The 23,488-nt window shown below is 44.3% G+C and overlaps 1 protein-coding gene across 1 annotated transcript; it reads left to right on the top strand.

The window, feature by feature from the left end:
- The first annotated feature begins 1,005 nt into the window (after positions 1-1,005).
- FZD8 (frizzled class receptor 8) lies at positions 1,006-23,179 on the top strand. Its single transcript, XM_036454716.2, has 2 exons — positions 1,006-3,840; positions 23,145-23,179. The coding sequence occupies exon 1, from the start codon at positions 1,783-1,785 to the stop codon at positions 3,832-3,834; it is 2,052 nt and encodes a 683-aa protein (XP_036310609.1). The 5' UTR covers positions 1,006-1,782; the 3' UTR covers positions 3,835-3,840; positions 23,145-23,179.
- Positions 23,180-23,488: the final 309 nt, after the last annotated feature.

Here is a 23,488-nt window from a genome sequence, read left to right as displayed (position 1 = left end):
ACCGGTCGGCGGCGTCCTCGGTGCCGCCAACAGCAGCCAGGGACCCTCTCCACTCTGCAGACCGCGAAGACGCTCATGTCAGCTCCAGGGCGCAGCAGCACCTCCCAAGGAAGAGAAGGCAGCTCTGGCAAATACACAAAGATGTGAACTTTGCATAGCAGAACATGTTCCAAAAGTACAAGGTGGAGAGTGAATTCAGCCGCAGTTTCCAGTCTGTCCTATTTATAAGTTTTCCTTTTTCTTTTCTTTTTTTTCTTTTTAGGTGAAGGGAGTTTTTCTTTCCTTAAGGAAGAACTGGGTCCCGGGGGCCTTACATATTTATCTCATCTTATTATCAAAATCCCCTTTCAGGACACGGAGGCCCGCCAGGTCAGTCGGCGGGCAGAGGCAGGAGAGCCCCGGGGCCGCCCCTGTACCTCGCGCCCTTGGTGTCAGCAGGTGGACCAGGGACCCCTCCGTCCGGGACGTCCCCCGTCCTACCTCACCATCCAAAATGTACTGCCATCTTTCCCTTTTCTCCCACATTTCCAAGCCTCAAAGACCATTATTTTGAGAAATCCAAGGAGGGCACCCTTTCTCGGATTCCCCACAGCGCCCGGCCCCAGCTCACGCAGGGGCACGGGCCCCCATGGCCCACAGGCCACCCACATTCGGGGAGACTCTTGAACCGGGACTTAATTTGTTTAAAAAAAAAAAAAAACAAAACAAAAAAACGGGCCTAGAAGAGCGTGTACCGAGTTAAAACTTCGCCCCCGGCCCCCAAGAGCAGATTTAGAAATGGAACCGAGTCCTCGGACGCGCGTTGAGTGCGGGGCGGAGCGGGCGGGCAGGGGCGCAGTCGTGGCAGAAAGACCGCCTCTGCGGTCAACCCCAAGGTTACCGGGCTCCCCGCGGCCACCGCGCATGCCTGCGCCCCCGGACGGCCTTAAGGGGGGCCGGGCCTGCGGAGCGAGGAGACCCCGCCCCGATTCCTGAGATTGGCGTGCGGGCCGAGGGCGGAAACCGGGCCGCGCCGTATAAATATTCATGAGGCGGCGGAGCCCGGCGGGGCCGCGGCGGGGAAGTTCGGCGAAGGCGCAGCTCCCGCCGCGGAGGAGGTAGCAGTGGGCGCCGATCGCCCAGCTCAGGTGTCTGCTCCGCCTTCCGGTCTGGATTTGTTCTGCATGTCTAGCGAGGAGGGGCAGCCTGCGCCTCGCCGATCGCTGGCTGCAGCTCGAAGCGGACTTTTACCGGACCGGCGCCGTGGAGAGAGGGATACGGCCTGGGCGAAGGCGGCTCCCTGCTCCGGAGCGGCTTTGGGGACGAGCATGAACCCTCGGGGGGCGTGAGGGGCCGCAGGGCTGATCCCGCGCGGAGCGGCCTGGCCCAGCCATCTTGCCTGCGTGCGGCGGCCCGAAAGGAAACTTGCTGCGCCGCCGCCCTCCGCGCTCCGCCAAGTCCCCGGCGCCGCGAGACGCGGAGAGGACGCGAGAGGGAAGGACCATGAGCCGGCGGCCGGCCACTCTGCTCCAAACGGGCTGAGCTCGAGCGGGGACTGGAGCGCACTCCTGCAGCCACCCTCAGCTCCCGGCGCGGCGGGCTGCGCCGTGTGGACGTGTCCAGAGAGGGATTAGGGACTGGGCAGATAAACAACCTCTCGGGAGAAGCAGGAGAAAGACGAGCAGGGCACTCACTCTCTTCTCTGGCGCTCGCTCTCTTTCTCTTTCTCTCTCTCTCTCTTCCTCTCTCTCTGGCTCCTCCGGAGCCCCTCTGCTCACTGCCAGGAGGGCGAGGGGACGAAGCATGGAGTGGAGTTACCTGTTGGAAGTGACCTCCGTGCTGGCCGCCTTTACGCTGCTGCAGCGCTCCAGCGGCGCCGCGGCCGCCTCGGCCAAGGAGCTGGCCTGCCAGGAGATCACGGTGCCGCTGTGCAAGGGGATCGGCTATAACTACACCTACATGCCCAACCAGTTCAACCACGACACGCAGGACGAGGCTGGTCTGGAAGTGCACCAGTTCTGGCCGCTGGTAGAAATCCAGTGCTCGCCCGATCTCAAGTTCTTCCTGTGCAGCATGTACACGCCCATCTGCCTGGAGGACTACAAGAAGCCCCTGCCTCCCTGCCGCTCGGTGTGCGAGCGCGCCAAGGCCGGCTGCGCGCCCCTCATGCGCCAGTATGGCTTCGCCTGGCCGGACCGCATGCGCTGCGACCGGCTGCCCGAACAGGGAAACCCGGACACGCTGTGCATGGACTACAACCACACCGACCTCACCACCGCCGCGCCCAGCCCGCCGCGCCGCCTGCCGCCGCTGCCGCCTCCCGGCCAACAGCCGCCCTCCGGCGGCGGCCACGGCCGCGCGTCCGGGGCCAGGCCGGCGTCCCGGGGAAAGGGCGGGGGCGCAGGGTCTCCCCCTACTCGCGGCGGCGGGAAGGCGCGGCCCCCTGGCGGCGGCGCGGCGCCCTGCGAGCCGGGCTGCCAGTGCCGCGCTCCCATGGTGAGCGTGGCCAGCGAGAGGCACCCGCTGTACAACCGCGTCAAGACCGGCCAGATTGCCAACTGCGCTCTGCCCTGCCACAACCCCTTCTTCAGCCAGGACGAGCGGGCTTTCACCGTCTTCTGGATCGGCCTGTGGTCCGTGCTTTGCTTTGTGTCCACCTTCGCTACCGTGTCCACCTTCCTCATCGACATGGAGCGCTTCAAGTACCCGGAGCGGCCCATCATCTTCCTCTCAGCCTGCTACCTCTTCGTGTCCGTGGGCTACCTGGTGCGCCTGGTGGCGGGGCATGAGAAGGTGGCGTGCAGCGGCGGCGCGCCGGGCGCAGGGGGCGCGGGCGGCGCGGGCGGCGCGGCGGCTGCGGGCGCGAGCGCGGGCGCGGGCGGGCCTGGCGCGGGCAGCCCGGGCGGGCGCGGGGAGTACGAGGAGCTGGGCACGGTGGAGCAGCACGTGCGCTACGAGACCACGGGCCCGGCCCTGTGCACCGTGGTCTTCCTGCTGGTCTACTTCTTCGGCATGGCCAGCTCCATCTGGTGGGTGATCCTGTCGCTCACGTGGTTTCTGGCCGCTGGCATGAAATGGGGCAACGAGGCCATCGCCGGCTACTCGCAGTACTTCCACCTGGCCGCGTGGCTCGTGCCCAGCGTGAAGTCTATCGCCGTGCTGGCGCTCAGCTCCGTGGACGGCGACCCGGTGGCGGGCATCTGCTACGTGGGCAACCAGAGCCTCGACAACCTGCGCGGCTTCGTGCTGGCGCCGCTCGTCATCTACCTTTTCATAGGCACCATGTTCCTGCTGGCCGGCTTCGTGTCCCTCTTCCGCATCCGCTCGGTCATAAAACAGCAGGGCGGCCCCACCAAGACGCACAAGCTGGAGAAGCTCATGATTCGCCTGGGCCTCTTCACCGTGCTCTACACCGTGCCCGCCGCAATCGTGGTCGCCTGCCTCTTCTACGAGCAGCACAACCGCCCGCGCTGGGAGGCCACGCACAACTGCCCGTGCCTGCGGGATCTGCAGCCGGACCAGGCGCGCAGGCCTGATTATGCGGTGTTCATGCTCAAGTACTTCATGTGCCTGGTCGTGGGCATCACCTCAGGTGTGTGGGTCTGGTCAGGCAAGACGCTGGAGTCGTGGCGGGCCCTGTGCACCCGCTGCTGCTGGGCCAGCAAGGGTGCCGCGGTGGGCGGGGGTGCGGGCGTGAGAGACACTGGCGGGCCGGGCGGGGGCGGGGGGGCCGGCGGGGGGCCGGGCGGGGGAGCGGGCTCTCTCTACAGTGACGTCAGCACAGGCCTGACGTGGCGATCTGGCACTGCCAGCTCACTGTCTTACCCAAAGCAGATGCCATTGTCCCAAGTCTGAGCAGAGGCCAAGTGCTGCGAAGGGACACTCCACGGGCTGATGTTCCCACCCCTTCGCTGTTATTTTGACTGCTATCAGCATGATCACGAACTCTTAATGGTATCCATTAGCTAAGACTTAAATGACTGGCTTAGAACAAAGTACCTGGCATTGAGGACTCCCAGACCCAGCCTCCTTTCCTCCATTGATATGCGAGGAACTCCTCTAGGGAGGTGGGAGACATTCATCTCTATTGGCAGAGAAGGGTGGACTCTGCATCGTTCCCAGAACCCAAGGCTTGGAGCCTTCCTTGGTTGCCATTGGTGGAACTTGAAGCCAGATCTACAGATTTTACCCGAGGGACCTATTTTTCTCCTATGTAAAATCCTTTTGCATCCTAAAGGAGGGATGATCACAATCTAACTGGATTGCATGGTTTGGGTATTCTTAATGACCAGGCAAATGCCTTAATTATACACCCCAAGTAAATATGGGTTTCTTACACTAGAGGATGTATTTATATAATTATTTGCTAAGTGTAAAAAATGTAAAATATGTACATATCCAGAGATATACAGTCTGTACATTTTTTTTGTAAAAAGTTTAGAGGTCATTCCTGTAAAAACAAATATAAGTATTCTATTTTGTCAATAAAATGGCTTTTGATAAATGATTTAAACATTGCCCTCTCCCCCTACTTCTTCTAAGCTGTTACCTTTAAAGTGTTTGCTAAGAACATGTTGGAAAAATGGACCCTTTCTGGTTTCTCCGTACACTGGTCTTAGGTATGGAGGAAAAGACCTGTTAATTCCAGTTCTTAAGTTGTTAGTAACGTAAAAATCACTGTTGAACTGAAATCAAAACTGAGTTTTTCACCTTCCAAAGAGACGGTGTTTTTAATGGTAGCTCTTTTTGATCCATGGATAGTGCTCACCTTAGCATGTGTATATGGCAGTAATTCCACTCAGGCCTTGTTATTTATCTTGTATATTATTACTAAACGATTTAAAACTCCACATTTTTTCCTCTCTAATGTCCACAATTTTGAAAGCACCTGGACTGAACATGCTGTTGAAGTGTAAAGGTGAATGTTTTAAACCCTCAGAATACACTGTACAGTATGTGTAAGTCATTTGACACTCTGTGGTGGAACAGGCATCCTTAATGGATTAAACTAATGGTTAACATCTTAATGACCTTCCAGGCTGTGTATATCAAATGTGCTGCTTTTCTTGGAGAAAAGGCTATTGTTCTTCTGTCAACACTAAACTAATTTATTTGAGCAGAAGGCTGTTGAATTAACAGAAGAATGCTTTGGCAATTGTTGAACTTTTTACCTGTCTGCCTAGTAGCCCAGCACATCATTTCTTTAAGAGGAGCTAAATGAATAGTGTTAATCTGTAGGGAACTTGGTCTTTTGAGTTTGAAAAACTTTGATCTTTTCTCTCCAAATGTGCTGTAAAACGGACGTTTCTTTAGCTGTTGCCAGGCTCCTCTTGGTACATACCAATTGGCCACCATGGAGCCTTAGCATTCTCCCATTAAAGGGATGTGGGACTTTTTTACTTTAAAAGGGAGAGAGCTGAGGAGAGGAAGACTTGTAACAGTGAAGACCAGAAGCATAAGTATGCTCAGCCTTTTAAACAGCTTTTCCAGGCATTGTTAGCCAGCCTGCAGGCAGCTAGCAATGGGCTGGAGCATCATAGAAAAGGGCTCTGAATGCCCTACAGGTGGTCTGCACACATAATCCCCCAATTTAAAGCATTTTCCTTTGCTGGACAATTATATTACAAAACTCCCTTCTTTTTTGCTCCTAATTGAACCAATGAACTATTTATTATACAAGTTTTTCCTTTAAAAAAAAAAAAAAAAAACCCTCAGTGCCTAAATTTTATTGACTAAATTCTGACAGGTTTTCTGAACTGAACCTTTAAAATCACACCAGGAGTAAAATCTTCAGCAGACATTTCTCTTTTCCATATATTTTCATTTCTCCTGCTTGTTATTTTCTGACAGATTAGCAATAATTTAAAAGTAATTGGTAAGGTTGCATGTTCATACTGAAAGGATAGCCCCAGGTCCCTTATTAACCTGTCAATCAAGATAAGAAATGGGCAGCTACCCTGCTAATGATGGGGACATCAAACTGTGAGGTGGAGAACTTACTCTCTGCAGCCGCTAAGATGTTTGTTCTCTTTACTTTTCCTAATAGGAATATTTAGCGGTTTTGAAAAATGTGTTTTAATTAATAGGACAGAAACTACTTCCCTGGCTTCTCTTGGAGACTTTTTAAGACGTTTCTTGGTAAAAAAAAAAAAAAAAAAAAAAAAAAAAAAAAAAAACCATTTAAAACCATTTTGCAAATCCTTTCCAGAGTTATTCTTAATGTTCATTTAATTGTTGAAATTAGATATGCAATACTAGTGAGAACACCCACTTTAGCTGTCATGCATATTTTATTTTTTAAGTCAGAGGCACTGTAAAATATTCACCTCCCAGCAGTTTTATTCATTAAAAAATTACAATTTTGTAACTTAGGTTCCAGTAAGTGACCTGCATCTAACCCGTGTGGTGATCACTATGTGGTTTATGTATGTTTATAAACCAGCCATAAACTTTACACTTTCAGTTATAAAGTAGAATTTGAGGGCATCCCTATAACCTACCACATATGTTGGATGAAGGAAGAGCTAAAAGTCACTAGTTAGCATGTGGGTTTTCTAATATAGACACATTTTCAACTATGTGACAGTGGAAAATGTTCCACTTTGAAGCTCTATTTCTTTATTAATTTCTTCAATATATCCTTGTAAAATGCCATATTTGATAACATAAAAAATAGTTGTAAGTGTGCTAAATATAAGCAAACTTAATAAAAAACAAAACAAAATTAAAAAAAAAAAAAAGCCCTATTGACATTCTGGGGACAGCTCTCAGTAAAAAGATCCATACCTGTAATAACTAGAGGCTGATATTAAAACACAAGTGCCAGTTCTTTTGCCTTTAAAGCTAAACCATGAGTTACAAAATTGCTAGTACTCAAATTGTATCTATAAAGGGAATAAAAAAAAATTGATTGGGGGTGAAAAATGAGAAGAGAATTTGGCCATTAGACAAATGAATGGGTCCCTTGGCGGGTGTGCTATACAGGTGTGTCCTTACTAACTATATGGGGTAAGTGCTAGGTTTTTTTTTTAATCTTTTTAAATATAGGGGATTGGGAGGGAATGTAGTTATTTTGTGGCTAGGTCAATGGGAAAAAAATCTAATATCATTAAAACCATTAAAGCCAAAGCTCTTTAAAATTACTTATGGCAGAAGTTATGTGAAACACTTTCTACATTGTAGTAAATGCAATTTGAATGCAACATAAAACAGAAGGGAGGAAATGTAGAAGTTTAAAGAACCAACTGTCATCAGTACAGTTTCTTTCTATCTTTCTTTTTTTAAGTGGATTTTTATTGGTTTCAAAGAGGAAGGGAGAGGAAGAGATAGAAACACCAAAGACAAGAGAGAATCAGTGATCAGCTGCCTCCTCACAAATCCTGCTGGGGATGGAGCCCTTGATGGGACCTGAATCCAGGACACTTTAGTCCGCAGGCCAATGCTCTACCCACTGAGCCAAACCAGCTAGGGCACCAGTACAGTTTCTTAATATGTGTTGATGGCGTTGCAGATTCCTTCAGAGTTTGGGGTAAGGAATTCATATTGTCTCTCCAAAAGAAAAAAAAAATCACACAAAGAGACAAAAGCAGTTGCAGAGTATAGGATGCAATTTAAAGTGCAAGGGCAAACATTCAGTTGAGACTCTCCAAACTGCAGGTGTATCCACCTTCCACCTTTGATACTACACTGCCACCTTGTGGCACCACCAAGATCCAGAACTAGGGAAGGAGCCCCACGCAGACTCCACCCAGAGGTGGACCTACCAGCATTTTGTATTCATAATTTCGAATTCTTTCTCTCAAGAACAGAAACCCCAAAATTCATCAGTTTAGGGCCCCACAAGACTACAATTGAAATAAATCCTTATATTAAGGGTTATAGTAAAAATATAATTAAGCTGTTGAAGTCCAAAGGTTTAACTTCTTAAAATTATCTTCTGAGTTACTTTTTTTTAAAGAATGGGCTGCTTCCCAAAGATCCACTATACCTTTTAATGGGAGAAAGAGTGAGTTCCGAGACATGAAGACTAGTCTGAGATGGCTTGTAGTTGACTTGGCTATTTAAATGTGTTACTTTACTGTTTCCCATATAAAGTCTATCTACTGAGACCAGTGGACACTCTTCAGTGCTGCATGTGAATGCTGTTGGGACGGGTAGGATGCAGGCTCTCCACAATATCTAGCCAGGTGTTTGTGGAAACACACCAAAGAAGAGAAACTGCTGCAAAACAAGGTCACCCAAAAAGGAAGAGAAGAGGAGCACGCGCTGTGGAATACCTGAACACTGTGGGAGAAAGATTTCCATCGCACAGCTGTGGGGAAGTCCAGGCCCTTAATGGGGACCTGAGAGCCTCACAGAGCCCACTGCTGAGCTTCCTGTTCCTGAGGGTCAGGTGGCCGGGGAGATTAGAGTGGGGAAAAGCACTGGTCAAAAGGATGCAGACTAAAGATCTTATATTATATTATTGCAAATGTAGGCAGCGGCAGAGAGGAGGTGAAGTGGCCCGAGTCAGCCAGGGGCCTGAGAGGCAGGCTTTGCCGGCAGCCTCTGAGGCAGCATGTTCAGATATTTCTATCATGATCATGGAATTTTAAAGACAAAGATCCCAGGGGCCATCGAAAATCTCACCACTCCATAAACAAGTAGCAGAGGCAAGACCTAGCACTATGATGGAAATACAGACTCTCAGGTCTTGCTCATTGAATCAGAAGCCATATTTTAATAAGATCCTAAGCGACTAACACAGGTTAGCCCTACACTGAAGCCCAAAGAGGACTGGACTTGCCAAAGACACGTACAGCGCCGAGCAGGGCAGGGCCTGGAAGACATGGATCCTACTTGTCACTCCTATTTCTGCCTTTCCCAGTTGTAAATCCCTTCAGCCACCACTATGTGCATTTTCCCCTGAACATCAACTGACCTAGTTGTTCAATCCTGTCTACCGAGTCCCAGAATCACACCAGAGTACAGCTTTCCCCATGGTTGGTGCTGACCTGCCCAGAATATCTGAACACACAGCCCCAGTTCACCTGCTCTCTGCTGCTTCCTATGTTTGCAATAATATAGTCATTGACATAGTGACTTTTTCCTAGGTGATACAAAAGGCCAAGGACAGCCTGTCTTCTAGCTTAGTGAGGAGCTACAGTGACCTGGATGTGAGAACTCTGCCGCTCATAGCTAGAGTTCATACTGGGGAACAGGAGTGGAAACATTGGCCTTGGTCAGCAGAGGCCTAGGAGCCCTTCAGGGAAAGCCTGGCTAGGGCCAGGGAGAGAGCCAAACGGCAGAGCCACTGGGCAGTGAAGCCGGGGCAGGTAGGGAGCATCATGGAAGTCTCTGGAATGAGAGAACAAGCCAATAGGGACACTGGCTCTGCTGATTTAAACAGCAGACCCTGGGAGATGCTACGGAAAGGCGTGGTGCCTGAGAAGTGAAAATGGCCAGAGAAGGATGGGAGTAAACATGCAAAAGCAAAATTAGAATAAATTTGAACACCAAGTTTTAATGGCTTTACAAGCCTTTGAAAGAACCATTATTCACAGAAGACAAAAGTACCTATTTAGCCCTAGCTGGTAGGTTCAGTGGATAGAGTGTCAGCTTGTGGACTGAAGGGTCCCAGGTTTGATTCTGGTGAAGAGTACATGGGTTATGGGCTCAGTTACCAGTGGGGAGCATGCAGGAGGCAACTGATCAATGATTCTCTGTCATCACTGATATTTCTGTCTCTCTCTTCCACTCTCTTCCTCTCTGAAATTATTAAAAAAAAAAAAAAAAGTACTTATTTATATCACTTTAAACACTTAGGTGAACCATACACTAAATTAGAAAAATAATTTCCAATGTTTATCTCCTAGCAAATTTATTTCTTTCTTTTCTTATTATTTTTTTTAGGGGTGGAATTTTTTTAAATAAATCTTTATTGTTCATATTATTACAAATGTTCCTCATTTTTCCCCCCCTCCATTGCTCCCCTCCACCAGGTTCCCACCCCACCCTCTGCCCTTTCCCCACCCCCCATTGTCCTCATCCATATGTGCACAGTTAATGTTCAGTCTCTTCCTGCATTCCCCCACTCCCCTTTTCCCTGAGAATCGTCAGTTCACTCCCCTTCCATATCTCTGGTTTTATTATATTCACCAGTTAATATTGTTCCTCAGATTTTTTAATTCCTTTGGTTTTTAGATTCACTTGTTAATAGTTATGTATTTGTTGTTCATAATTTTTATCTTCATTTTCTTCCTCTTCCTAAAGAACCCCCTTTAGCAATTCATATAATTCTGGTTTGGAGGTGATGAACTCCTTTAGTTTTTTTTATTTTTATTTGTGAAGCTCTTTATCTGGCCTTCGATTCTGAGTGATAGCTTTGCTGGGTAGAGTATTTTTGGCTGTAGGTTCTTGCAATTCATCATCTTGAATATTTCTTGCCATTCCTGTCTGGCCTGCATGGTTTCTGTTGAGAAATCAGCTGACAATCGTATGGGTGCTCCTTTATAGGTAACTACCTGCTTTGCTCTTGCTGCTTTTAATATTCTCTCTTTGTCTTTTGCTCTTGGAATTTTAATTATGATGTGTCTTGGTGTAGTCCTCTTTGGATTCCTTTTGTTTGGAGTTCTGTGCACTTACTGGACTTATAAGTCTATTTCTTTCACCAGGTGGGGGAAGTTTTCAGTCATTATTTCTTCAAATACATTTTCAGTGTCTTGCTTTCTCTCTTCTTCTGGGACCCCCATAATTCTGATGTTGGTTCGCTTGAAGTTGTCCAAGAGGTTTCTTACATTATCTTCAACTTTCTGGATTCTCTTGTCTTCTTGCTTCTGCAGAGGAGTGTCCTCTGGCTCTTTGTGTTCCAAATCTTTGATTTGATTTTTGCGATCTCCCATTCTGTTTTTTAGGACTCTATATTTTTTATTTCAGACAATGTATTCTTTATTTCTAGTTGATCCCTTTTTATTTCTAGTTGGTCCCTTTTCATATCCTCATAGGTCTTGTTTATTTTATAGGTCTTTTCTAGGAAATACTTGAAAAACCTTATGACTGTGGTTTTGAACTCTATATCCAGTTGCTTTTTGTCCTCCATTTCTTTCGTTTGTGATCTGTTTCTTTGTCTCAGCATTTTCTCTGCTTCCCTGAGAAAATGTGTGCTAAGGTGTCCAATATAGTTCAGTTGGTCAGCCTCCCAGTTACCTGAAGTGGACACCCTTGGTGCACCTCTTTGTGGACTGTGTGAGCAGCCTTATTGTAGTTAAGTCTTGATTGCTGTTGGTATCACTGGGAGGAATTGATCTCCAGACCAATTGGCTGTGAGGTTCAGCTGTGTCTATGCCAGGAGACAGCCTTATTCGACTAGACTTGGGAAATTGGAAAAGTCTCTGTGCTCAGCTTGGATGGGGCAGAGTTTCAGGATGGAACCTACAGCCTTTGTTTCTCATCAGCCCCGCCCTATGAGGTTCCTGTGTCTCAGTGTTCCTCAGTGTCCTTTGGTACTCACTGCAAGCACCTCTGAGAGAAAGGTGCCCTCGAGTTTTACCCGCTGCTAGATAGTCTAGTCTCTCCCCCAATGAGCCCAGAACTGGGGTTCAGTGCAGTTGGAAATGGGGTTGGAAGTGGGGTTAAGAGCAGTCCGGAGCTTTTGTCTCCTTCCCGCGAGGGCAATCCAGCAGCACAGTCAACAGTCTGTCCTCTGCACTCAATGTGCGCGTCTTCAGAACGCTGCCTTTGTCTGCTCCCCTGAGTTTCCACCTTACAGCCTAGAATATCTCTGTACAAGTCTGTGTCCCAGGGTCTCGCCCAGAACTGGGGTTCAGTCCTGTAGAACTGGGGTTCAGCACAGTCTAGAGCTTTTATCTCCTTCCCGCTAGGGAACGCCAACCAGGCACTCAGCCGCCCCATCCTCTCCAGCTCTGTCCTCTCCCCATTCAGGCACCCTGTCTCCGTACCTTAGGCTTTTACAGCTCCTCTGATTTTCCTTCTGGTTTTCTCTTTCCTTCTAGTTGTAGAATTTCCAGTCAGTCAACTTTCCTGTAGTTCTGAATAATGTCCATTTTGTATTTTAGTTGTATTTTTTTGAAATTGTTGTGTGAGGCTGCAGTTAGGAGTTTACCTATGCTGCCATCTTGGTTTCTCACCTCTTTTTTTATTATTATTATTTTACTAAAGGCCTGGTGCATGGGGGGTGGGGGGAGGCCAGCCTTCACCCTCTTCAATCTGGGATCCCTCTCACAATCCAGGACTGCTCACCTGCCTGCCTTCCTGATTGCCCCTAACCACTTCTTTCTGCCAGCCTGATTATCCCCTAACCACTCCCCTATCAGCCTGATTGCCCCTAACTGTCCTCTTCTGCAGGCTTGGTCGCCCCAACTACTCTCCCCTACAGGTGTGTGTCCTCCCCTCCCCACCAACTGCACCAGCTTCCCTCCCCTGCATCAGTCACCACCAACTTCCCTCCCCTGCAGCCTTGATTGCCCCCAACTGCCCTCCATTGCAGGCCTGGTCCCTCCCAACTGCCCTCCCCTGCTGTTCATCTTGTGGTGGCCATCTTTGACCACATAGGGCAGCAATTATGTGTGTTGGAGTGATGGTCAATCTGCATGTTACTCTTTTATTAGATAAGATAGAGGCCTGGTGCATGGGTGGAGGCCAGCTTGTTTGCCCTGAAGGGTGTCCCAAATCAGGGTGGGGATTCCCTTGAGGTGTCGGGTGGTCTGGGCCTGTGATGGTTTGCAGGCCGGCCATGCCCTCTGGCAACCCAAATGGAGGCCCTGGTATCTGGGATTTATGTATCTTCTACAATTGAAACTGTAGCCTGGAGTGGAGCCAAGCCTCCTGCTCACTCTGTGGTGGCAGTCATTTCTGTGGGGATTTATTTATCTTCTATAATTGAAATTTAGTAGCCTTAAGCAGAGGCCTGGGCTGGCCAGGATGTGTGGAAAGCTTGGCTTCCTCCATTGCCAGGGAAACCCAAGCCTCCCTCTGGCTCTCTCTGTGGCTACAACCATTTTGGGTTAATTTGCATACTCGCTCCTGATTGGCTGATATACATGGCTTGTGAGTATAGCAGAGTGATGGTTAATTTGCATATTGCTCTTTTATCAGATAGGATCCTCACCCGAGGATATTTTTCTCTTGATTATTAGTGAGAGTGTAAGAGGGATAAACAGAAATATCAGATGTGAGAGAAACACATCAATTGGTTGCCTCCTGCATGCACCCTGACCAGGTCCAGGGAGGAGCCTGCAACTGAGATACATGTCTTTGACCAGAATCAAACCCAGGACCCTTCAGTCTGCAGGCTGATGCTCTATCCACTGAGCCAAACTGGCTAGGGCTAACGAATACATTTCTAATTAACTAACACCCTGGCTGTAGTTCTTATCCCTGCCTATACATAAACACTTTAAGTGCTTAAAAATACTGACACCCCAGCAGCATCCCAGACCAACTGAATAACAATTTCTGGGGATGGAATCTGAGAATTCAAATTTTTCTAGAACTACCCCAAGTAATTCCCATGTATAGCCAGAGTTGAAAACCAGTGCATGCCATTCATTGAAGGTGGTGTTGTGATTTAAAATGCAGCAACCAAATAGAAGTCAAATTAAGCAAACTAGCTATTGTATCCAACTTGACTAATTTAAATGGAAGTGATTTTTTCCCCTTATCACCTTGGGAGAGGACAAGAGTGCCCTCACCTGGTCCAAACAGAGAAGTTCCTGTTTTCTTGTTTGGAACTGAAGATCTCACCCCAAAAAGCAGTTTTGTAAAACACTGCTTTTCTTTCACTTGTAAAGAACTAACAAAATTCTGGGTACACAAGGTTAAACTAGAAAGTAAACCCAAACCAGGAGGAACCAATAATGTTGATGTATTAATTAGTAAAGATATTTAAAATGTTCTATTTTTGTTCAGTAAATGTTTATTTACTGAAACCAACTCAGCTTGAAATGAAAGCTGTATTGACTTCCTCTGGGACTGACTTTCTAAGACCAGGTGGTCTGTCGTATTGTCCAGAAGCAGGTTGGCAGGAATCCTGAATATATGTCAATATGTGTATCTTTAAAAGGAACCTGATACTATCTTACCTAATGCTAGAATTTTGCTCACGTTTTAAATTTTTAGGGTAATATTTATTCATTAGAGAAGTCTACTCTTTCTCTGGGTACCCTAAAAGAAGATCCAGAAAGTGATACGCATTTCCACAAAGCAAACTCTGATGTTTTCCTTATTCTGTGTAACAAGTATAATTTTACTAGTACACCTCACTCTAATCCTGTAAGGAAAAGTCTAAGCAGGGGTCTAACCCATTGAAAGGGATACAAACTTTGCATAATAACTTAAAGAGCAGCTCTTGGCTATCTATAATAATAAAAGCATAATGTGCTAATTAGACTGGACGTCCTTCCAGACAACCTTCCAGACCAAGCCTGGGCTGCTAGGGAGGCCAGGTCCCGGGTGCCAGAGGGAAGCTGATGCAGGCAGCTGGGGGAAGGAAGGCTTACTCTTGCCCGAATTTCATGCATCAGGCCTGCAGTTCTTAATAAGAACCAAAAAGAAGCTATTAATAGTAACTCAATGTAATCATTCTGAAAAACATCGTACAATTAACATTGTTTTTACCCACTACCTTGCGCCACTTATGTCTGATTGTTGGCAAATGACTAAGCCTGTCTGCTTCATTGTCCTCCTCCATAAAATGGGAATAAGAATAGTACCTACTTTATAGGGATTGTTGCAAGGATCAAATTCTAACATAGATAAAATGCATTGAATGGCATGGCACCTTCCTGGAGCAGTAAGTGTCAGCTGCCATCATTAAAGAGCTTGTTTTATGGCTGAGATGTTTCCATGTGCATTTTTGTTTTGTGTATATTTTTATTGTGATAAAAAATATATATAACATAAACTTGACCATCTTCACTGGTTTTTAAATGTACAGTTGTGTAGTGTTAGTGTATTCATTGTGTTATAAGACAACTCCCATTTCCCTCCAACTCCTGGTAACTACCATTCTTTCTGAGTCTATGAATTTGACTACTCCAAGTACCTCATATAAATGGAATCATTCAGTATTTGCCTTTTTAAAAAAATATATTTTATTGATTTTTTTTACAGAGAGGAAGGGAGAAGTATAGAGAGCTAGAAGCATCAATGAGAGAGAAACATCGACCAATTGCCTCTTGCACACCCCCTACCGGGGATGTGCCCAAAACCAATGTACCTGCCCTTGACCAGAATTGAACCTGGAACCTTTCAGTCCGAGGGCCAATGCTCTATTCACTGAGCCAAACCGGTTTCAGCAGTATTTGTCTTTTTATGACTAATTTCTTTTACTTAAAATAATGTCTTCACTGTTCCTCTATGTTGATGTTGTAACGTGACAGAATTTCCTTCTTTCTTTTCTTTTCTTTTTTGTTTTTCTTCATTGATTCTAGACAGAGAGGAAGGCAAGGGGAAAGAGAGAGTAACATTGATTGATTGCCTCCCAGATGCACACCAATTGGAGATTGAATCCACAAGCTGGTTATGTGCCCTGAGTAGGAATAGAATTCACAATCCTTCACCTCTTAGCAACATTGACCAGGACAGAATTTCCTTCTTTTTGAAAGCTGAGTAATATTTCAGTGGATCTATATACCTCAACATAATAAAAGCCATATATGACAAACCTACAGCCAACATCATACTCAATGGGCAAAAACTAAAACCATTTCCCCTAAGAACAGGAACAAGACAGGGATGCCCACTCTCCCCATTCCTATTTAACATAGTACTGTAAGTACTAGCATTGTGATCAGACAAGAAGAAGAAATAAAAAGCATTCAAATTGGAAAAGAAGTAAAACTGACCTTATTTGCAGATGACACAATATTGTACATAGAAAACCCCAAAGACTCCATAAAAAAAACTACTAGACTTAATAAATGAATTCAGCAATATAGCAGGATACAAAGTTACATCCAGAAGTCTATAGCTTTTCTATACACCAATAATGAAATCACAGAAAAAGAAATTTAAAAAGCAATCCCATTTACCTTTCAACAAGTAAATTAAGGTACCTAGGAATAAACTTAACCAAGGAAACAAAGGACCTGTACTCAGAAAATTTCAAGATGCTAAAAAAAAAAAAAGATAGAGAAAGATATGAATAAATGGAAAAATATACCATGTTCATGGCTTGGTAGAATCAACATAATTAAAATGTCCTTACTGCCCAATCAATATATAAATTCAATGTAATCCCCATTAAGATACCACCGGCCTACTTCAAAGACCTAGAACAAATTCTCCAAAAATTTATTAGGAATAAACACACACACACACACACACACACACACACACACACACACACACAATAGCTGCAGCAATCTTGAAAAAGAAGAACAATGTTGTATGGATCACAATACCAGATATCAAACTATATTACAAAGCCACTGTTCTCAAAACTGCCTGGTACTGGCATAAGAATAGACATATAGACCAGTGGAGCAGAACAAAAAACCCAGAAATCACACCAAGCCAGTATGCTCAATTAATTTGACAGAGGAGGCTAGAGCATACAATGGAGATAAGAAATGGTGTTGGGAAAACTAGACAGATACTTGCAAAATAAAATGAAACTAGAGCACCAACTTACACCATATACAAAAATAAACTCAAAATGGAAAAAGGAGCTGAAACCGGTTTGGCTCGGTGGTAGAGAGTCGATCTGTGGACTGAAAGGTCCCGGTTCGATTCCGGTCAAGGGCATTTACCTTGGCTGCGGTCACATCCCCTATGGGGGGATTTGCGGAGGCGGCTGGTCAATGTTTCTCTCTCATCGATGTTTCTGGCTCTCTATCTCTCTCACTTCCTCTCTGTAAAAAATCAATAAAATATAAATTAAAAAAAAATTTTTTAATGGAAAAAGGACTTAAATGTAAGATGAAAAACCATAAAAATCTTATGAGAAGCCATAAGCAGCAAAATAGTGGACATTTGTTGTAGCAATATCTTTATCAGTATAGCTCCTAGGGCAATGGAAACTAAAGAGAAAAATAAATAAATGGGACTACATCAAAATAAAAAGCTCTGCACAGCAAAAGAAACCATCAACAAAACAAGAAAGCCCACTGCATGGGAGAACATATTTGCCAATGTTGTCTCTAATAAGGGTTTAATCTCCAACATTTACAGGGAACTCATACAACTTAACAAAAGGAAGATAGACAACAGAATGAAAAAAAAATGGGCAACGTACCTAAATAGATACTTTATGAAAGAGGACATCCAAAAAGCCAAGAGACATATGAAAACATGCTCAGTCAATAATCATCTAAGAAATGCAAATCAAAACAACAGTGAGATATCATCTCACACCTGTGAAAATGGCTATCATCAACAAATCAACTAATGACAAGTGCTGGAGAGGATGCGGAGAAAAAGGAATCCTCGTGCACTACTGGTGGGAATGCAGACTGGTGCAGCCACTGTGGAGAACGGTATGGAGTTTCCTCAAAAAATTAAAAATGCAACTGCCATTTGACCTAGTAATACCACTTCTAGGAATATATCCCAAGAAACTAGAAACACCAATCAGAAAGAATATATGCACCCCTATGTACATAGCAGCACAATTGACAATAGCTAAGATTTGGAAATAGCCTAAATGCTCATCAGCAGATGAGGGGATTAAATAACTGTGGTACATCTACACAATGGAATACTATGCTGCCAAAAAAAAAAAGAAGGAATTCTTACCGCTTGCAACAGCTGGATGGAACTGGAAAGCATTATGTTAAGTGAAATAAGCCAGTCAGTGAAAGAAAAATACCACATGATCTCACTCACTTATGGATAATAAATTACAGTATAAACTGATGAACAAAAATAGATACAGAGGCAGAGAAGCATCGAACAAACTGTCAAACTACAGCAGAAAGACTGGGAAGGGTTGGGTGTGGGGGAGGTAAGAGATCAACCAAAGGACTTGAATGCATGCATATAAGCATAACCAGTGGATGCAAGACACTGGAGAGGGAGGCATGGGCGGTTAGGGGAGGCTGGGGAAAGGTTAATAGAGGGGAAAGGAGACATATGTACTACTATTTGTAATACTTTAAACAATAAAATATTTTTAAATCTGCAAATAACAGGATTACTTCTAGTATATTCTAAAATGTTATTTCCTCAGTTTATGTTGTTCATCAGTTTATGATGTTTGTTATATTCCACAAGTGAGGGAGATCAGAAATACACAGAAGCTTTTAAATTCAAGTGTGATTAAAAGATGAATGTGGTGAATTCCATGACTTTCCAACACAATCATGTTGAACCAATTCAAGAAAAATTAGTGCAAGGTTAACATGTTTCCTGGCTCAGTAAGTAAGGGTGTGTTAGCTTTAAAATAAAAGGCTTTTCAAAGGGAGAGGCAATAAGCATTTATTACAATCAATAAAAACAACTATTCAGGAATCATTAATTCAGGCAGAATCCTAAGTAATGTTTTGATTAACAGAAAAAGGCAATGGGTATTTATGAGAAAGGAAAGGGAGGCAATTACATCAATAGAATGAGGCATTTCTATTGGTACAGACAACATACAATGATGTGAATTCTAAACAATATTTAAAATTTTCAGTCCAGTAGTCATGATAACTGTTTTTCTTGGTATCTTTGCAAACAGTTCTTTGGGAAACAGTGCTTAGACCCAGTCCAGAGGGGTTTTTTTTGTTTTGTTTTTTTCCATGTTTCATCATTCTAAAGGTTTGATGAATAAAATATGCAAAGCAGTTCCTCTGATATGGCAGCCCTAGTTCCATTTTAAAGTGGCTCTGTGGGGGGGGTTTTCCTGTTTGTTTGTTTTTTATATGGTTTTGTTTTTATTTGTTTTTTGTTGTTGTTGCTGCTGTTGTGTTTGTTTGTTTGTTTGTTTGTCAGATGGGTCTAAGTAAGTCAATAAGTCTTTATTAAACCCCTAAAGTTACTGATTAGTTTTACTGTAAGCTGTTCATTAACTTGTGTGACAAGTGTCAAGTTAACAGCAGAAGGTATTAATTCCATTTGGATTATCAGCAGTGTTATTCCCCTAGCATATTCAAGATTTTGCTGAAAAACTTGGATGCCATTCTACCTGCTATTTTATGTAATTCTCTAGACCTATATTTTGCTGTTAAATCTCCAATAACATCTCTTATTGAGCCAATGCCTATTTAAAAGCACTATGCTGTGGTTCGGGCAAGTATCAATTCGAGAACAGGTGAAATGTGACTTTGGAATCCTCCAGTCCTCTTTCTGTGTTTACCTCTTTGATAACTTCCATATTTCCTTCTGCCCTGCAGCCTTTCATTCATAATGAAATTCATTCTTTGTCTCTTTGCTAACCAAATCCATCAAGACTCCAAGGAAAGAAATATAGAACAGAATGCATACCCTATTCATATCAGAATTTCTGTCAAATATAAGATATATATAACATAGAAAGTATGCTTTCTGACCCAACAGTACCTAAAGAGTAACAACTTATTAGGAAACATTGGTGTTAGAAATACACCCAGGGTTATTGATAAGGTCCTGGGCTGAGTCTTCCAACAGCCCATCCATTTTATAAAAGAAGCTTACCTACATTCTTTTACCCTGGACTGATTCAAAGGGGTCATTATGATGGCCACATTTAGAGATATTGTTACTAACGTATCAGTTAGTCGTGCACAGCAAAGTATACAGGTAGCAGTTCTACCAAGGCATTTAGATTTTTTAAAGTACTCATGTTTGAATACTTAATCCAAGAGTTAAATCTTTGCTGGGTAATTTCAAATATCAGCTGGAAGTGGGACCTACCCAACTAGAAAAAAATACCAAGAGTTATGGAAGCACTACTTCACACCTCTGTTTTAAAGACTTGTTGGATTTTATTTTACATCATTTTTGAAATTTAAGTTGTGTAAATAAACACACAGTTGAAGTGATTTACACGCAAACTTCTACATAGTCAATCAGAGAGAGATACATAGAATGAATTAATCAAGCAACTGAAAAATCCTCTTGTGGTTAAAAATAAAATCAGTAGTTGGCAAAGGTAGGACCTCTGTGACCATAAGCATCCTCCCTCTGTTCCTGACCCAGAAAATGAGTGATTAAAAAGCCTTGAGCCAGCCAAGAGTTGATTACAGTATAGGAAGTGCTTTTCTTCATAATGAGCCAAAAGCTTGCTAGAGACCGTGGGAAAGAACAGGTTTTTGGAATCAGATATAAATTTCTACCCCAGTTTGTGTAACCTTAAGAAAGTTAGCTGTGACCCTCAGTTTCCATATCTATAAAATAACACTCACAGGGCTACTGGGAGGATCAAATGACAGTACCTGTGCTCTTAACATATAGCAGGCATTTAATAAATACCCTCCACAGGGATATCAGGTCATATCTTCTGTGTGTCCTTGGACACCTTACTTCCCAACTCCTTACAGCAGCTATTCCAAGCTTGACTCCTCTCCTCATCTCTCTCCAGACACACGAGGCTGTAGAAACTCTCAGCCTCACACAAAGAGCCTTCTTTGCTCCACACCTCCGTCCCCTTCTCAGGATTAATCCTCTCACCTGTGTTCTTTGTCGGCTCTGTTGACTTGAATGCTAATCCATTATTGATTCTCTATCTATCACATGTTTTCAAACCATTCCTGTGTGCTGCCTTTGCCCCATAGGCTTTATGTTTCTGCTATATTAAAATTAACTTTAAAATTTATTATTGAACACCTACCCAGTCCCAAACACTATCCTAACATTAGGGCTACAGAGGAAAACTTTGAGCTTATAGAACCTTCTTTAACCACAGTTCTTCATCTGTACCCTGAGAATCATGCCTGGATCCCACCTATCTCATATGGGCATTGAGTCAGATTAAATTTAACAGTCCAGACAAAGCAGAAAACACAAGCCCATTGAATGACCTTTTTACCATGCTAAGGTATGAGGAGAGTAAAAACAAAAGTGAGCTAACTAGGGAAGTTGGAGGAACAGTGTTAAGGGTCCTACTACAGACCATGAATTTATAATGGCACCATTTTGGATGCATGGACCATTTTCTCCAGAAAAGCCAGTGGTAGGCAGCCCCCTTAGGCCAGGTTCCTGGTCATCTCTTCGCAGCATTCTGTGCACTGCCCCTGGGTCATTTTGTCCATTTGTGTCTGGAAAAATAAAATTGGAAATAAAATATATTGGTGGCCAGGCCTGTGTAACATAGTGGCTGAGCATCAGCCTATGAACCAGATCACAGTTTTATACCTGGTCTGGGCACATGCCCTGGTTATGAGCAGGATCCCCAGTAGGGGGACATGTAGGAGGCAGCCGATAGATGATTCTGTCTCATCATTGATGTTTTTCTCTCTCCCTCTCCCCTCCTCTCTGAAATCAATAAAATTATATATTAAAAAAGTAATATATTGGCATATTGAAATTTAAATATATTTCCCCCAAAAGAGGTAAACTTAATTTTAGAAAAAGATAATATAGCAACAAGAACAAAAAATAACAGTATGACGGCAGTTAAACAACAATAAGAGATCAGATTTAACACCAACTCATGCCTATAAAATTAATGTTAAATGATAAGAAACTCTGCTCTCTCCATCAGATAAAATTTGTAAAACACCTGCACACTCCCCTCTTGTACTGACACGAAAATACAAGGGATGGGGGTAATAGCTTTGAGCCCACCTGGGGTACAGACCATTCATTTCCTTCACAGTTTTGGACTAGAAACCTGGTTAGTGTCAAAAAAAAAAGAAAAAAAAAAAAGGACTACAGAAGGAGTTTAGAGTTTCAAAGAAATATGTAAATTCAAGTGTGGATATTTGAGAACTGGAATGCTGCTCAAGGTAAATAAACAGGGCTACTTTGCTAGGTCTGGTTCTTTTTGTTGTTTTTTTGTTTGTTTTCTTTTGTTGTTGTTTTTGTTAATCCTCATCAGAGAGTATTTTTTCCATTGCTTTTCAAAGAGAGAGGGAGGGAGGAGAGAGAGAGAGAGAGAGAGAGAGAGAGAGAGAGAGAGAGAGAGAGAGAGAGAGAGAGAGAGAGAGAGAAACCTATTGGTTGCCTTGAGACCCTTTAGAGTGTGGGCCAGCGCTCTAACCACTGAGAAACACCAGCCAGGATGAAGATCTGGTTCTTAAACTGGAAAACAAGGGATTCATTCCCTTAGAAGTCACTGTAAAGATCCTGATAAACTTGCTGACACCATTGGCTTTTCCAATCCCTAGGGTCACCAAAGTGTGGGGTTGCCTGAAGCAGAGAGTAGAGTCTGTGGGCAAGAATGCCCAAGGATTAGACAGCAGCTCTATATTGATAGATTCCCAACTCTGTCTCCTACCAAACCCTTCTCTGAGCCAACTTCCTTACTCTGCATCCCCTCCTAAATGCTCCACAAACAACTCCACGCGGACACTTCTAAGCTAAGGATCTTCTTCACTAAGGTTTTCTCTTTGGGTGAATGCAACCAAGTAAACCAAGCCAAGAGCTTATCCCTCTTTCTTATTCTCCATCCCCAACCAGTAGCAGTAATGTAAATTCCATTTCCTTGAACATGTTTCCTGTAGACAACTCCTGCTCAGCTTTTTTTTTTTTTTTTTTTTTTTTTTTTAATAAATGAGAAAATGAAGACACACAAATAAATGCTAATGTTCTCAACTAATGAGCAAATGAAAATATTTTATTGCTCTGGAATAAAAGTTTTAATCATTCTCTCAGTCTGAAGAACTACTTTTTGCACAGGACAAAACTTAATGAACTTGATTTAACATAAGGCATTACTTCCTTTTAATAGCCAATCCCACAAACCACCTCTATAAAATTACTAGATTTTCATTTCTGAAAGGTATGGCACCAGAAACACTTCCTGTAAACTTGAATAATGCCTAAGGATTTTTTTAAATCAAGTATCCCAGGAAAGGAAGACCAGTTTATAGACATTTAATTGCCTCTCAAATACTGTTTGTGAGATCAAAAGCACTTTAACTTTCTAAAGCACAAAAACAGGAGTAAAACAATCCTATATAATAAGGAGGTAATATGCAAATTGACCATCACTCCAACACACAAGATGGCCGCCCCCATGTGGGCACAAGATAGCTGTCAGGGGAGGGCAGTTGTGGGCAACCAGGCCAGCAGGGAAAGGCAGTTGAGGGGACCCAGGCCTACAGGGAAGGACAGTTAGAGGCAACTAGGCCAGCAGGGGCAATTGGGCCAGCAGGGTAGTGGTTAGGCATCAGGGGAGTGGTTAGGGGGTGATCAGGCTAGCAGGGGAGTGGTTAGGGGGTGATCAGGCTGGCAGGCAGGCAAGCAGTTGTGAGCCAGCAGTCTTGAATTGTGAGAGGGGTCCCAGATTGGAAAGGGTGCAGGCTGGGCTGAGGGAAACACACACACACACACACACACACACACACACACACACACACACTTGCGTGTGCACACGTGCACAAATTTCGTGTACTGGGCCTCTAGTCTTAAACATAAAATAACATAATTTCTTAAACCAAGGTGAAAA

Source organism: Pipistrellus kuhlii, unplaced genomic scaffold, assembly GCF_014108245.1.
Source record: "Pipistrellus kuhlii isolate mPipKuh1 unplaced genomic scaffold, mPipKuh1.p scaffold_m20_p_1, whole genome shotgun sequence".
Classification (NCBI taxonomy): domain Eukaryota; kingdom Metazoa; phylum Chordata; class Mammalia; order Chiroptera; family Vespertilionidae; genus Pipistrellus; species Pipistrellus kuhlii.
This window is presented reverse-complemented; position numbering and strand designations above follow the sequence as displayed.